Source organism: Dreissena polymorpha, chromosome 12, assembly GCF_020536995.1.
Source record: "Dreissena polymorpha isolate Duluth1 chromosome 12, UMN_Dpol_1.0, whole genome shotgun sequence".
Taxonomy (NCBI): Eukaryota; Metazoa; Mollusca; class Bivalvia; order Myida; family Dreissenidae; genus Dreissena; species Dreissena polymorpha.
Genome location: NC_068366.1, coordinates 27,307,182 through 27,324,846, shown reverse-complemented (window position 1 = coordinate 27,324,846; position 17,665 = coordinate 27,307,182). Strand labels below are relative to the sequence as shown.

The window sequence follows — 17,665 nt, the reverse complement described above, 5'->3', positions numbered from 1 at the left end:
TGTTAACTGTTTTTAGCAAACGATTCGCGGCTAAATAAGACACGGAAAATGGTTAAAGCGACACTTTCATTTAAAGGTTTAATGTGAACAATATTAAATGAAGCCTTTTTTGGTATTAATATATTTTATTGACATGTTAAATTCGATACTTGAAAAGGTGTTTAGTCTTTAAAAAGATGTCGCTGATATTGTTAATTTCAATAACTGTTAATATGCTTAATGTTGTATAAGAAATTGAATAGTTTCACTGAGTTGTATTCCCGCCTAAAATCCGATATCGTAAAACGCGCAACGGTTAAGAATAAGGTCTGAATAAGTTTAGGTATTCATATCCGAATATCTGCAGCTGTGCCAGCTGGGAAGCCCCGTTTTAGCTTTAACAACCGCAAGCGAAACAACATACTTTTTTAAGTCTTGCACTAAGACTCCATGATCACAAGTATAGGTCCCTGCTGTGGCGTATGACACCATAGTGCTATTTAGTATTGGTCGGCACAGTATCTGATCATAAAGAGATAATTGGTTTGTGCTGAACACAGGGGCAATAAAACCACAGATCTATCGATAAACAAGATTATTGAGATATCTTTTATTGAACACCGCGATAAAAATGCTCAAACCACGGACTCTAGATTACACGGATAAGAAACATGGCAACATTCTCAGAATCATCACTGCTATATGTGTAATCACCTTACAATTCGTCTAAAAATAATTTATATATTTGAGTTGAAGACGATGTACTGTTGTATAAGTCTGAATAAACTATCTGTCTGCCTGTCTAAATCTAAGCCGTCATCGTCCCAGTGAAAAAAAAATATGATTTTGAATAGTTGGACATGATGCCCTGATGTCAAAATACGAAATGCGTAACACCGACCGTGATATTCAAGAATCTTTAATAAATTGATAATTTAAGGTAAATAACATTTCATATAATTATACATAAGTCCCTCGTTGATAATTAACAGCAAACGATGAATGTTTTTGAGACCCATTTTATTTCACGTATGCATGCAAAGCCGAATAAAATCGAGAGGATCCGCTATATACGCTGTTTCATCATAAAGTTATCACCCTTTCTGTGTTATAAACAAGAGCTGAAATCGTTAATTTGTTAAGATTTATTTATAATAAGCTTTATTGATATGTTTCGTGAACAAAATACCACAATATATTCCATCAAAAATATAATAATCATGGCAAAGGAAATTCAATGGCCGGTTTCTAAACAAAAGCATAATCGCCAAGATCGTAGCATCAGTTCAGTGCGTTAGGAACGCGCGCTACTTTCTTCCGCCTTCATTCCTTAATTACTTTCGTTTTTTTAAACAATTTTTTTCTATCGTATACAGAATTCTATTCTCCTAAGCAAGATGTAATTTTTAAAACTGAACTCCAAATATAAACGCTACAAATTGGTATTAAGTACGAACATGTCAACCGTAAATCTAGATTCTAAAACTCCAATACGGTATGATATTTGCAAAAGTTAAAGTTATAACTCGCCGGGCTGTCGAAATCAGAAGAAACACTTAATATATGTTTATATATCTGTTTACTATGGAACGTAAGCTTTCTAATGATATATAATTTGTCAAAATCGGCCTAGAAATGAAACTATAATTCAACAAAGACGTGAGTGGGTACATCAAAATGTATAACCTCGGCGCTTCGCTTTACGCTAATTGTACAAAATCGATAGCCACAACACGGTAAAACGCGCGGTGGTAAAACATAAAACATAAAATGTGTATTTCTTGTGTTTATCTCGCTATAAATCCATTAATAGCAACGGGAGTATACTAAAACGTATATTTTTTTAAAGAGGAATTAATAAGCAACAAGATAACGTATAAACCAATAAAATCGAATGAATAGTTTTTGCATAAGATTGAATTTACTACAGAAAGGGTCAAATACTCGAATCATCTCCTATCAATATACACTCCGTGATACAACTGGTAGTTTTAACACACACATATAGGTTTCATTTAATTAAAAAGTACAGAAAGCTAAAAAGTGATGTGGTTTGTTGTACAACAACAATTGGTTATGTGTAACCTATTCAAAAAATAATTTCGTTCAAGATAATTCAATGTAATTCTATAAACGACAAACACACTTCGTGTGTTGTGTATGTTTATTTTTAAAAATGTACATAAGTGGTTTAAAAGCACAATTTTTACACATTTAAGAGGTAATCGCTCACATTTATGTCTAATTAATGATAATTTTATGCATTAGCAAAGATTTAACGAGAAAAACTGAAGTTTAAGTTGAACTCAATTTGCTATAGGAAAACGACGGTAGCCGTTTAGACGTAAGCGGGGTAGCTTACGTCTAATTATTTGGACTAATACCTCCCCATCACAACAATGTGTTGTGCTTACATGTATGGGAACAACTGCATGCGTTTACTGCTACTGTTGACTGTTATAGGGACAGATTAAACGATTATATGCATGTTGACATCACGGCGCAAATTAAGTAACCCAATAAAGCGATCGGTGTCCTCATTACTGAAATGAGTAACTTAACGTGCTGCTTCTTGACCTCTTGATCTACCGCTGCTTTCTGGATTATGCTTTAATTTTTATTTTATTTTCCAATTAGTTTGGCAAGAACTAGCAATACTGATCACTGTATAAAATCAAGTTAGTATCATTGTTACTAAATTATGTATTTATATATGTTAAATCTGTAATCAATGATATGGTCTGTTAGCATTAAGATGTTTACAATAATGTTATAAAATCCGGATGGTAACCAATTCGGATTAGATAGATGACTTTGTAACTAAGGCATGGTGCATTCCATTTATTGAATATTGTCCTGAACACACATATTTGTATGTACCTATGTGTGTTTTTGCTGTTTCTTTAAAGTTATAATAACCGTTTTCTGGAGGTTATTTTTTTAAGCGCTATTAAATATTTAGCTGATTTTTGGTATGTTTGTGTACCTACAAAAGCTACATGACTTACAGATGAAGTGTGAGTGTGTACCGGTTCCGGCCTTGGACTTAGAAACTTTCTCTATTATAATTGTTTTTTAAGAGATTTCTTACGAAATGTTTTCAGATATTAAGGTTCATTGATTTTGGATAAAGTTACTGGCCTCTGACTTCCTATATACTACAAGAATTTTCAATTAAATAACACTTCTGTAATTCTTTCCAATACACTTTCCGATACTGTCCAAGGCATGTAACTTTGTAAAATATCAAAGGACCATAACTTCGTTATGATGTTTTTATATGAGATATAGCTGCTGTGTGGCTTCAAAGTGCAGAAGGGGATATTGTGTTTCACAAAACCTTGTTAAGTTATCTATTAAACTCATATCAGAATTATAATAATAATTTGTTGTTGTATTTATTTCATAATGACAATAGATCCAGTGCATCTACACAATTGTCTATTTATATTTTTAGAAATCAAGCTATGCAATTTTTGGCAGCATTGTTCAACATCACACATTTTAGATAAGTCTCCTAGATAAAAGCACCATGCTTAAATCTATTCGTCGCCTGACTGTGATCCGGGGACATGCAGTGAAGGCCCAACATTGTTCCTCCATGAGCCGCTCACATCAAGACAGGCCCTCCCTTCACGTCAGTCCAATGGTCTGCATGGTAGACGAACCCATCCATATCCGGATGTCAGGCCTGGACTCCAGTCAGCTTGTCACGTTTGTGCTGGATTTGATTGAAAATGACACAAAGTTTGAATCTCGGTGTCTTTATAAAGCAGATAATAATGGCATAGTTGACAACTGCAGAATGCCTTCATTAGAGGGATCTTTTACAGGTGCGTTCTTGATTAGTAGGAATTGGTAAAAAACTAGTTTCATTTGCTCAAACTGTCCATATGTATACATGTAGTACTACAATGGTCATAAACTGTATGCATGCATATTTATAAAAAAATTGTGCAAATTTGCTTTATATTGCCAACTGTGATATTTTCTGACAACTTATGCATGTGTGTTCATATAATTCACATTGAGGTTTTAAATCTGATGACATATATTTCAATCAGGTGTAGAACAAATGGGTCTGTTCTGGAGCCTGAAGTCAGTGGGTGGCGGGGATCTAGTCCGGCTGGTCAAGAAGGATGTCACTCAGCCAATGGTGTTCTCTATCAAAGCCTTGCCCGGCAACCAAGTGCAGCCTGCCAGTACCGACCTGTTGCCGCTGGCAGAGACCAAGGTTCAGCGACTCTTCATGAGGCCTGGAGTGAGGAGGATCAGACTGACTGGCCAGATCAAGGGGACAGTGTTTGTGCCTCAAGGTGCATCAGTTGAAAATGTTCAATACTAATAAAATTAATATACCTGTAACATTTTTCAAACCACACAATTCCAAATGATAAATAATGCCAAGAACTAATGATAACCAACATATGGACAATAGATTTTATGCTCCCATTTTTAAGAGATTTTTCTTTCTTGTCCATCAGTAAGTCTTACTGTTGGATGCTTGTGTCATGTGAAGATAAACATATCATTGCTGGAGTGATGAACTTTACAAAATATTCATCAGCACATCAAATCAGGAATGTGGAGTGCTCTGTGTCATAAGAATACATGTCTTCTTCCTAGTCAACAATCTTTTTTATTTCAATTCATTTGTTTTAAGAAGTATAGGACATTGAATGATTCCAGTGTAAGATCATATGGTCATTTCATGAGTGGTCAGATGAAACATATTTTAAAAAGTGGTGGAACATCATACTATTGTGTGAAGTGTGAAATCTTAAGTATAACATGATGGTAAGGTTACACAAAAAATGGTTGTTCATTGCAGCTAAATTAACTGTAGTGTCTGCTCACTCGATAAGTAATTAAATCATTTTATTGAAATGTTTTTCTATTTTTGAACAGGTCAAATTTAACAGGTATATTATAAGAAACCCTGATTATTGTTAAGAGATAATTTAAAAAATAAAATGAAAACTATTGCACGAAACCAGACTGAAATGATCAGGTTGTTATTCACAATTTTCATCACTAATAAATGCAAAACATGAGATAAGTAGTATTCCAAACCAGCAGAAGTGTATACCTGAGTATATTGTTTCCCAGGTGAGGGCCCATTCCCTGGGTTGGTGGACATGTTTGGGGGCCTGGTGTCCCAGATTGAGACCAGGGCGGCCCTGTTGGCATCCCACGGCTACGCCACCTTGAGCCTCTCGTACCTGTATGGCGAGGGGCTCCCCACCATGCTCATGGGAGCAGATATTAACTACATACAGGTAGGCTTGAATTATAGCATAGCTATGATGGGAGCAGATATCAACTACATACATGTAGGGTTGAATTATTGCATAGCTATGATGGGAGCAGATATCACCAACACACAGGTAGGCTTGAATTATAGCAAAGCTATGATGGAGGCAGAAATCAACTATATACAGGTAGGCTTGAATTATAGCATAGCTATGATGGGAGCAGATATCAACTACATACATGTAGGCTTGAATTATAGCATAGCTATGATGGGAGCAGATATCATCTATATTCAGGTAGGCTTGAATTATAGCATAGCTATGATGGGAGCAGATATCAACTACACACATGTAGGCTTGAATTATAGCATAGCTATGATTGGAGCAGATATCACTAACACACAGGTAGGCTTGAATTATAGCATAGCTATGATGGGAGCAGATATAAACTATATACTGGTAGGCTTGAATTATAGCATAGCTATGATTGGAGCAGATATCAACTATATGCTGGTAGGCTTGAATTATAGCAAAGCTATGATGGGAGCAGAATCAACTATATACATGTAGGCTTGAATTATAGCATAGCTATGATTGGAGCAGATATCACCAACACACAGTTAGGCTTGAATTATAGCATAGCTATGATGGGAGCAGATATTAATTATATACTGGTAGGCTTGAATTATAGCATAGCTATGATGGGATCAGATATCAACTATATGCTGGAAGGCTTGAGTTATAGCATAGCTATGATGGGAGCAGATATCATCTATATACAGGTAGGCTTGAATAATAGCATAGCTATGATGGGAGCAGATATCAACTATATACTGGTAGGCTTGAATTATAGCATAGATATGATGGGAGCAGATATCAACTGCATACAGGTAGGTTTGAATTATAGCAGTGCTTTGATGGGAGCAGATATCAACTGCATACTGGTAGGCTTGAATTATAGCAGGGCTTTGATGGGAGCAGATATCAACTACATACAGGTAGGCTTAAATTATAGCAGTGCTTTGATTGGAGCACTTATCAACTACATACTGGTAGGCTTGAATTATGCTTTGATGGGAGCAGATATCAACTACATACACGTAGGCTTGAATTATAGCAGTGCTTTGATGGGAGCAGATATCAACTGCATACTGGTAGGCTTGAATTATAGCAGTTCTTTGATTGGAGCAGATATCAACTACATACTGGTAGGCTTGAATTATGCTTTGATGGGAGCAGATATCAACTGCATACTGGTAGGCTTGTCTTATAGCAGTGCTTTGATGGGAGCAGATATCAACTGCATACTGGTAGGCTTGAATTATAGCAGTGCTTTGATGGGAGCAGATATCAACTACATACTGGTAGGCTTGAATTTTAGCAGTGCTTTGATGGGAGCAGATATCAACTGCAATACATGTAGGCTTAAATGATAGCATATTTATTATGGAGTATATATCAACTACATACAGGTAGGCTTGAATTATATCATAGCTATCATGGGAGCAGATATCAACTACATACATGTAGGCTTGAATTATAGCATAGTTATTATGGGAGCATATATCAAGTATGTACTGGTTATTATGGGAGCATATATCAAGTATGTACTGGTAGGCTTGTATAATATGATTGCTTTGTTCGCAGAAAATATCAACTATATACTGGTAAGCTTGTTTAAAGGAATTTCTATCTTAAGAACTGATATCAACTCCAAATGCATGTGTTATGCAACAAACAAATAACAACTTCATACAGGTAAGCTTGTATAACAGTATAGATATGCTTGCCGCAGATTTCAACTACAAGTACAATATATGTTTAACATATTTACTGTTTAAACCGTGGCTTGTAATAATCTGATCACTGTGTCTTTTGTGATATTGTAAATTTCTTTATTTAACAGGCACTATTTGAGCATGAAAATCTTCCCATTGTATGCAGTTTGAAAGTCCTATTATTACTCTTCTTGTTGTTATTTTCAGAAATCCTTTGAGTGGTTATCGGAACAGGAGTATGTAGATGAAGCCAGATTGGGAGTAATAGGCCTGTGCTTTGGGGGACATTTGGGGCTTAGACTGGCCACTTTGTCATCTCAGGTAAGCACAGATTGAAGGCATTTTGGGGGTTAATATCTAGAAGATTTGAGCATGTGGTTTTGCCTATCTATATTTGAATGTATAACTTTTTTATTCCCCACTGTAGCGTGGCATATGGAAGTCGCAAAGTCCAACCATCTGTGGTCTGTACATCTGTCCATTCATTTTTCCATCTGTCTGGCATTTGTTCCCCAATCTTTTTCCCTAAATGAGTGTAGATATTTACCTGATTTTTGGTGTGAGAGTCTATTTACATGACTTACATATCAAGTTTGAGTTAAGGTAAGGTCCATTGATTTTTGACGAGTTTCCTTGCAAGCAACATTTTTCTCGATTTTTTTCCGACATTCTTTCAGATAATGACTTTATTTTGGTTGTGTGAGTCTACCTTCATGACTTACAGATCAAGTTTGAGTTTTGTTCTGGTTGATTGATTGTTTTTAAATTTATGGGCCTTGGACTTAATAATTTTAACTGAAATAGCTGCTGTTCAGCATCAAAGTGCAATAGGGAGAATTGTGTTTCACAAACATAGGTCAGCTCTTGTCTTTTGTTACATCAGGTCATGAATACCTAAAAAAATGAGCATGTGCTTGGTGAGAAATTCGAGTTTTAGATGAGACTTTCTGCAACCTCATATATGGACTGATTGGGGAAATATTTATCTTATCTGGGAGTACTTTGTTGTGATCGACTGGGGTTTCTTTACTGTAAATAAGATGAAATGTGAAACATGGGGCATTTATGTTCTAGACTGACAACCCTGTTAACTTATCTATCAAGGAAAACCCGCGAAAGCTTTGAATCTTGGTTTGAATTGTATACTGGCCACTTAGTTATAAAGAAATGGAGTCAATAGCTTTTGTCTTCAGTGGACAGTTTTAAATTGGCAGCAATTGGCAACCATTGGTACAACATTGGTTCTTTTCTTCAATAGAAATGTGTCTACTTTGTGTAACTCAAGAAAATGTATTATGTAAAGACATTTTAGATTGTGTAAAAGAAGTTATCCTTGGTTATTTGTAAGACAGAAAGACACACACAAACGACAGGTAGTACTGACATAAGGTCAAACTTATTATGTTGAAGTGAAATTAACATTTAACACTAATCATTTATAGAATGGTAAGATAAAGTCATGTTAATGATTCACTTTTGATGTCTTAATTTCATTTCACTATTTAATATTTGTATTTTACCTTAATAAATATTTGTGTTGTTATAAATTCAGGTCAAAGTTGTTGTGAACATCAATGGTGTCCCCATCATTAGCAGTTTTGAGAACTTGAATTCGTCATCTGGGGGGAGTACTGACTGGTAAGTGATGTTATGGGAAAGGCATGAGACCACAGTTTTCATGTAGGCATGATAATGTCATATTATAGCTGTAATGTCTTAATTCCACCTCTTTAATGTATACATGCCACCTCTATAATGTTTACATGTTTATTTTGTGTCTACATGCAACCTCTTTATGTTTTAATGTCTTGTCTGTATGTCTACAGGCAGCCTCTTTTTGTCTGAATGTCATGTTTGTATGTCTACATGTAGCCTCTTTATGTCTTGTCTGTATGTCTACAGGAAGCCTCTTTATGTCTGAATGTCATGTCTGTATGTCTACATGCAACCTCTTTATGTCTGAATGGCATGTATGAATGTCTACATGCAACCTCTTTATGTCTGAATGGCATGTATATATGTCTACATGCAACCTCTTTATGTCTTAATGTCATGTCTGTATGTCTAAATGCAACCTCTTTATGTCTGAATGTTATGTCTGTATGTCTACATGCAACCTCTTTAGGTCTGAATGTCATGTCTGTATGTCTACAGTTAGCCTCTTTATGTCTTGTCTGTATGTCTACATGCAACCTCTTTATGTCTGAATGTCATGTCTGTATGTCTACATGCAACCTCTTTAGGTCTGAATGTCATGTCTACAGGCAGCCTCTTTATGTCTGAATGTCATGTCTACAGGCAGCCTCTTTATGTCTGAATGTCATGTCTGTATGTCTACATGCAACCTCTTTAGATCTGAATGTCATGTCTACAAGCAGCCTCTATATGTACACATGTTGTCTCAATGTTTTCACATGTAACCTCTGTATATGTCTACATGCAATCTATATGCTTATATATGTCTCCTCTTTATGTCTGCGTGTCACCTCCTCTGTAATGTCTACCGGTAAGTTCTATAATCTACATGCCAGCTTTAAATGTCTTCAATCCAGCTCGTATGTCTGTATGATACCTCCATATGTATACATGCCACCTCCATTTGTCTTCATACCACCTTTGTAATGTCTACAGGCAAGTTCTATAATTTACATGCCAGCTCTATGTTTTGTATATACTACCTCTGTAATGTCTGCAGGCAAGTTCCATAACTGACATGCCAGGTCTATGTTTTCTATATTCCACCTCTGTAATGTCTACATGCAAGTTCTATATGTCAACATGCCAGCTCTAAATGTCTTTAAGCCAGCTCTGTATGTCTATATTGTACCTCCATATGTATACATGACACCTCTATGTTATTTACATACCACCTTCGTAATGTCTACAAGCAAGCTCTATTTGTCTGCATGCCAGTTCGAAATGTCTTCAAGCCAGCTCTGTATGTCTGTATGTTGCCTTCATATGAATACATGCCACCTCTATGTTGTCTACATGCCACCTTCTTAATGTCTACATGCCACCTTCTTAATGTCTATTTGCCACTTCTATGTTGTCTACATTCAACCTCGGTTTGTGTCTATAAGCCATCTTTATAATGTCTTCATGCCACTTCTATATGTCTACATTCTATCTCTGCGTCTATTAGCCATCTCAGTGTTTTTTTTTCACCTATAGGGTAATGGTGGCGGGGCCTGTCCAAAGGGGAAAAACGCGCCGTTTTTTAGGAAAAGGGGAAAATTAAGAAGTCATTCTTTTATATGTAATGATATTTATTATATGAATACACATGTATGTATGAATGTTATATTCACAGCTGAATGTCTCTGCTCTTTTTCTTAAATATATATAAATGATTTGTTCAACATTAGTTTCAGTCAGTTCAGCCATCATGCACAGTATCAGTTTTCCAAGCCGATTAGAGACTAATTGGGATTTTTTTATCAATAAAATGGCAAATGTGTGCATTTTTTATCAATAACATGGGCCAAATTGGAATGTTTTTATCAACAAATATTGACACAATATTGATACATCAGGTCTTTTCTTGGCCATTTTGGAATTTTTTTAAATTTAATTCATGAAGTCCACTGATTTGGGAAAACCCAGTTTAATATAACTCTTTATAATAATAAAAAATCATATTAATTATAGATATATATCTTATTAGTTGTTTATAAAATGAATTTGAGATATATCTATCATGAGGCAGTTTTTTCTAAAAAAAAAACAAAAACAAATTTTTACATTTGGAGGGGATTTTTTCAAAAACATTGGGGGAAAATATATTATTTTTGGAGGGGAATGGGGCCGAATATTCTCTTAATGCCACTTCTATATATCTACATTCTATCTCTGTATGTATACACTCCACCTCGTAATGTGGATGTGACACATCTATGTCAAATACTACCATTATATATCTTCATTCACCTCTATTATGTCTAGATGCCATCTTGATATATGTTATTGACACCATCTTGATATATCTTATTGAAACTTCTAATCTCTTCATGCCAAGTGAACATGTCTCTGCAGGAGTGACGATGTTTACACTACAGAGGAGGGTGTTGTCATCAACCAGATCTATGACTGCTCCAGTCCCATTCTGATTCCTGTATGCTGTGGTATTCAGACTTTCTTATGCATTCACATATGCTTGGTCTAATGGGTTTCTAGTCTGAGCTGTCAGTCTGTTGGGGTTGTCAGTCTGTTAGAACTGACAGTCTGTTAGAGATGTCAGTCAGATAAGAGTTGTCAATCTGATAGAGTTGTTAGTCTGTTATAACTGTCAGTCTGTTAGAGTTGTCAGTCTGTTGGAGTTGTAAGTCTGTTAGAGATGTCAGTCTGTTAGAGATGTCAGTCAGATAAGAGTTGTCAATCTGTTAGAGTTGTTAGTCTGTTATAACTGCCAGTCTGTAAGAGCTGTCAGTCTGTTAGAGCTGTCAGTCTGTTAGAACTGTCAGTCTGTAAGAGCCATCAGTCTGTTAGTGTTGTAAGTCTTTTAGAGCTGTCAGTCTGTTGGAGTTGATATTCTGTTAGAGTTGACAGTCTGTTATAGCTTTCAGTCAATTAGGGCTGTCAGTCTGTTGGAGCTGTCAGTCTATTAGTGTTGTTAGTTTGTTAGAGTTTTCAGTCTGTAGAAGCTGTCAGTCTGTTTGAGTTTTCAGTCTGTAAGAGTTGTCAGTCATTTAGAACTGTCAGTCTGTTAGAGTTTTCAGTTGGTTAGAGTTGACAGTCTGTTAGAGTTGTAAGTCTTTTAGAACTGTCAGTCTGTAAGAACTGTCAGTCTGTTAGTGTTTTGAGTCAGTTTTTGGTCAGTCTGTTATTAGTTGGTTAGAGTTGTCAGTCTGTTTGAGTTATCAGTTGGTTAGAGTTGACAGTCTGTTAGAGTTGTCAGTCTGTTAGAGTTATCAGTCTGTTAGAACTTTAAGTCGGTATGAGTTGACAGTGTTAGAAGTGTCAGTCTGTTCGAGTACCTGAGCTTGCTGGTCTTGTAAAAGAAACTATTTTGACAAATATGAACAAAAAGATTCTATCTTACTTAATTATGATTTAAGCTTGTGATTAAGGGGTCATGTCTGTGTCAACACGCTTGTCATTTTACTGTCACAAAGTGCTTTTGAAGATACTTAAAATATATACACTGCAGTTAATAAAGTAAATGAGGAATGATACAGTTAACGCATGGTATCAATGCTTCAACTGTGTATACATGTATACTTGTGCATTGTACTCTACATACCAATCATCCATAAACAGCATATGGGCAAACAGAGTTAAATTAATGTTTTTTCATAGAGTTAATACATTGTACAGTTTCAATGTGTTTTTGGCACATATGTTTTTGTACTGTGCCCTTTCAAGTTGCCCTGTTCCCTTGTCTGCTGCAGGCTTGGCAGCATGGTGCCCGACTGCTGGTGATTGTAGGGGAAGATGACAAGCAGGTTCACCCTAAGTGGCACACATACTTGGAGAATCATATCCCAGACCAGTACAGACACAATTTACAGGTAAGTATATACCCAGAGACATAGAAAGGAAAACTGAGGTTTGGCAATTTAATTAAAGTTGTTTTATTACTTTTAATTAGGATATTTGCTGTATACTAGTGAGCTTGGTTGATACTGATAATTGTATTAATCTGTACACTGAATTAATTATTTCAATATATAGAACGTTGCTAACCTTACCACCTATTATAAAGAAAACAGATAAAATAAACAGTCAGATAACAGCTGGTGTACGAAGGTATTACTCCTTTGTCTGTGAAGGCAGATATCTGAACGTATCACTTCTGTGTCTATCTGTAAAGGCTGGTATATGAAGTTATAATTTGTTTGCCCGTCTGAGAAGACAGTTATATGAAGCTGTCACTTGTTTTTCTTTTAGTCAGGTACCTGAAGGTAACACTTGTGTGTCTGAGAAGACATGTATGTGAAGCTGTCACTTGTTTGTCTGAGAAGACATGTATGCGAGGCTGTCATTTGTTTGTCAGAGAAGACATGAATGTGAAGCTGTCATTTGTTTGTCTGAGAAGACATGTATATGAAGCTGTCACTTGTTTGTCTGAGAAGACATGTATGTGAGGCTGTCATTTGTTTGTCTGAGAAGACATGTATGTGAAGCTGTCATTTGTTTGTCTGAGAAGACATGTATGTGAAGCTGTCACTTGTTTATCTGTTAAGCTGTCACTTGTTTGTCTGAGAAGACATGTATGTGAGGCTGTCATTTGTTTGTCTGAGAAGACATGTATATGAAGCTGTCACTTGTTTGTCTGAGAAGACATGTATGCGAGGCTGTCATTTGTTTGTCAGAGAAGACATGAATGTGAAGCTGTCATTTGTTTGTCTGAGAAGACATGTATATGAAGCTGTCAGGCCACAATTAAAATATTGTTGGTTTGCCCTTTACCGACCCTAAATTTTACAGGTGGGTAGGTAGGTAGGAAAATTATTTTATTTTATTTGAGAAATTATATTTTTAATACACTAATAGTCTATGAATATTTAAAACACTTATTAAAGCACTGTTGCAGTGTACGAAGCCCTATGTAGCTTAACATTATCTTGTTTGCTGTTTCTTGCATATATTAATATCAAATGCATGCTTGTGTGTTATTTATTACATCAAATATTTGTTCATTATATGATTTTAATTGCTCAAATGCATTTGTAATTATTTAACAGCCAGACAGCTTTTATTTTTAACTTAAACCTTTCCCTTAAATTGGGCTTAATTAGCATGCAACAAGCATTGAAGGAGTGTAGAAAGACAGCCCAAAGCCTTTAATGGAAAAATTCAGACGTGGCGAAAGACCATCACATTTTACAGGCCAGACTTGCCTACCAGGAGAAACAATTCACAGGCCTGTTGAAGTTTTTACAGGCCTTAACTTTAAGTGTTTGACCGGTTAGTGCATAGTCTCAGCATGGAAAAGTAAATTCATAAAAGTGCAAACTGAACATTATTATAAAGCATTATTTCTTCTTGAATGCTCTGAGCTTTTATGAGTACATACGTACAGCTCAGAGGGTCAATAGCTGGGAGTTGTATTATTGCAACTAACATAAGCATGAAAACTTGATTTGGGGAAATAAATTCTGGATCTGGATAGGTACGTTGCAGGACCTTTCGGTGTAGGCGCAACGGGGGAGAGGGTGGTTAGTCCCACTGTAGGACAGTGGGTGTTAGTTTCAGTTTGTGGATATACTAACGCTTTAAACATATATACTTGAGTGTTGTCGATGTATTTAGCTAAGAGACATTAATAAATTAAATAAGTTTACCTTTACATATCCATTTCACTAACATGCCATTACAGTAAACTGTTCAGTGTGGCAAACATAATAAAGCAGAATATGCACATGAATCTGATTAAACACAGATCCACTTGCATATAAATCAAATCATCAGGGTTCCCTCTGGGCTTTCAAAAGTTGTCGCCACTTACTTTCGCCAAATAAAAAAAGTTGTCGCCACACTGGGGCAACATTTGGGCAATGACGATCATGTTATTATAATACCAAAAAAATGAGCATTTACAGTATGTTAAAGGAATTGATATAATAACAGTAGTATTTATAATAACAACACATTTAAAATTGTTCATTAAATAAAGGCACATTCAATCAGTTGTAACTCTTGTTGATTGACACCTTCTTAGCAGCCTGAATATGTTGCCACAGTTTTGTTGCTTCAGAAGCTTTATGGTATTCTGAAAATACAAAAAGGGAGATATAATATTAATATTATACTAATAATAATCAATAAATGTGTAGTATATGAATAATTTAAATGGGTGCTAGCATATGACCTACTACATAGAGCCCTTAACACAACAGTCCAATAAAATAAGCATTTGTGTATATCAAATGTCAAATTGATTTCCATGTGCTTAACTATGTTTACCTTTCTTAAAACAGTACATTCGGTAGTGAATGAATTGATTAGTGATGAGGATATAAAAAGTTCACACAGCATAGATTGTGTGTTGGAAATCATATTGAAGGAAATAAAATTCTGATAAACAACTGTCTTTGTTTGGTTTTTGTTTGTTAGCCGGTGAATGTTAGCGGGGGGAACGTTTGCATTTTGAATGAGTCTCAAAATTAGCAGAATCTAAAGTTCACTTTCTAAAAGTCGTTTTATACTCTGACCTTGCCATTTTGACGAGTGAAACAGAAAAAATGTCACCGTTTAAATAGAAACAATACATGTAAAATGTTTTACTATTTTCTATAATTACACCCGATTTTTCAAAAAAAATTCGATACTTACCTTTTTGATTGTCATTGTTGTCAATTTAATGGTCTTGAATCTGCTTCGAACACTGTGACAAACACTTCACATTTAAGCGCAAAGTCGGCATATTTCAATATTGCCTTATTTCTGAAGCAATAAAACTGCCGACCAATTAAGATAACTTGCAACAACACCCCAGATAATCGCAATTATCACCATAACATGCCACCTAGCGGTAGTATGCAGTCAGCACCACGCTCCATTGATAACAGCTGTATCGCTTACATCATGGAAATCTATAGTATTAAAACTGCCGTAAAGCGGCTGGTAAACACAGCGTTTTTTGTCATTTGAAGAAAATATAAATGCAGAAAAATGACGATTTTTTTTTAAATCGCCATTTACGAAATTTTGTCGCCAGATTTTTAATTTTGTCGCAATTGGCGCCAATGGCGATCGACAGCGGGAACCCTGAATCATGTTTGTCTTTTATTTTGCATTTTCGACAAAAAAAATCCTGTAACTGTTAGATGTATTTTTCTTTGCGAGTAGACTGCATTCCAATTTTCAAACACTTCATCACTTGTTCTGTGACATTCAGTTCATACATTTGCAAAAAAAAGAGAGTTTTATTTGTATCTAAAACCTATGCTCAATCGTAGAATGACACGCTCTTTTCATTAATCGATACTAATTATATGATGTCCGTCGTAAATTCGATAGTTATTTGTTCTCGCTGAGCATCGTTATTTCTTTTAATTGTCGGCCATCTTGGATCACGTTAACAACATGTGTACAACGAACGTAAACTCGTATATGTCCGACTCCTTTCGCGAACCAATGGTTAAGTATGATGTCGTTCGGCCATTTTCACGGAACACCGCCGATCGCGATGTTGGTTATAGTCGCTTGCATTACTGTCTATTCTGGGGCGTATGAAATTCCAACCATCGGAGCGACCTAGATCGGTCAGGGGCGATAATAATAGACAGGGATATAAATACGCGCATGAATAAATATTGCTTTCGGCTCTTTTGTCATCGTCGAAAAAAACGAAAATAAAAAAAATAAGTTTTCAGAAATCGCAATAAAATTTTTTGGGTCGGGGGGTAAAAAGTGGGTCGGTCGGTAAAGGGCAAACAAACTCAATTTTAATTTAGGCCTCACTTGTTTGTCTGAGAAGACATGTATGTGAGGCTGTCATTTGTTTGTCAGAGAAGACATGTATGTGAAGCTGTCATTTGTTTGTCTGAGAAGACATGTATGTGAGGCTGTCATTTGTTTGTCTGAGAAGACATGTATATGAAGCTGTCACTTGTTTGTCTGAGAAGACATGTATGCGAGGCTGTCATTTGTTTGTCAGAGAAGACATGAATGTGAAGCTGTCATTTGTTTGTCTGAGAAGAGATGTATATGAAACTGTCATTTGTTTGTCTGAGAAGACATGTATGCGAGGCTGTCATTTGTTTGTCAGAGAAGACATGAATGTGAAGCTGTCATTTGTTTGTCTGAGAAGAGATGTATATGAAACTGTCATTTGTTTGTCTGAGAAGACATGAATGTGAAGCTGTCATTTGTTTGTCTGAGAAGACATGTATATGAAGCTGTCACTTGTTTGTCTGAGAAGACATGTATGTGAAGCTGTCATTTGTTTGTCTGAGAAGACATGAATGTGAAGCTGTCATTTGTTTGTCTGAGGAGACATGTTTGTGAAGCTGTCATTTGTTTGTCTGAGAAGACATGTATGTGAAGCTGTCACTTGTTTATCTGTGAAGCTTTCACTTGTTTGTCTGAAAAGACATGTATGTGAAGCTGTCATTTGTTTGTCTGAGAAGACATGTATGTGAAGCTGTCATTTGTTTGTCTGAGAAGACATGTATGTGAAGCTGTCATTTGTTTGTCTGAGATGTATGTGAAGCTGTCATTTGTTTGTCTGAGAAGACATGTATGTGAAGCTGTCATTTGTTTGTCTGAGATGTATGTGAAGCTGTCACTTGTTTGTCTGAGAAGAGATGTATATGAAGCTGTCACTTGTTTGTCTGAGAAGACATGTATGTGAAGCTGTCACTTGATAGCCCGTCTGTTAAGGAAGGTATCTAAAGGTGTCACATGTTTACCTGTCAGGTGTACCGTTACAAGGGTGCAGGTCACCTGATAGAGCCACCATTCATGCCTCACATCAGGACAGTGGCTCCTGGACGCAAAAGAATGCTCACTCTGGACTTCATGCCCGAGAAGTTTAAAGGTAGGGACAAATCAAATAACCTTTATCACTTTGATGCTTAAGTCTTGTACAGTCTTTGATTAAGTATTTTTGTAAGTATACAGTGCTGCAAAACTTTTTTACATCAAAGTCTTTGGTTTACTACATAAGGATAAGATTGGTACAGACATTGACCCTTGATATTTCTTTTC

At 35.9% G+C, this 17,665-nt stretch overlaps 1 protein-coding gene and 1 long non-coding RNA gene across 7 annotated transcripts in view; one reads left to right on the top strand and one right to left on the bottom strand.

Moving 5' to 3' along the window:
- The window catches only part of LOC127853745 (bile acid-CoA:amino acid N-acyltransferase-like), a 74,797-nt gene that overhangs the window by 55,886 nt on the left and 1,246 nt on the right, over window positions 1-17,665 (top strand). Inside the window, exons 1-9 of one of the 6 annotated variants that reach the window (XM_052388509.1) lie at window positions 374-2,200; window positions 3,437-3,812; window positions 4,044-4,295; window positions 5,089-5,258; window positions 7,217-7,330; window positions 8,562-8,647; window positions 11,045-11,123; window positions 12,400-12,519; window positions 17,375-17,495. In XM_052388509.1, the coding sequence (XP_052244469.1) occupies window positions 3,512-3,812; window positions 4,044-4,295; window positions 5,089-5,258; window positions 7,217-7,330; window positions 8,562-8,647; window positions 11,045-11,123; window positions 12,400-12,519; window positions 17,375-17,495 (1,243 nt within the window). In that variant the 5' untranslated portion in view covers window positions 374-2,200; window positions 3,437-3,511. The other 5 variants (XM_052388508.1, XM_052388506.1, XM_052388507.1 and 2 more) reach the window with 5 other exon arrangements.
- Window positions 14,553-15,534, bottom strand: LOC127853748 (uncharacterized). Its single transcript, XR_008036733.1, has 2 exons — window positions 15,287-15,534; window positions 14,553-14,723 (listed from the first exon to the last, which is right to left on the bottom strand). It is a non-coding gene; the product is annotated as an uncharacterized LOC127853748 (long non-coding RNA).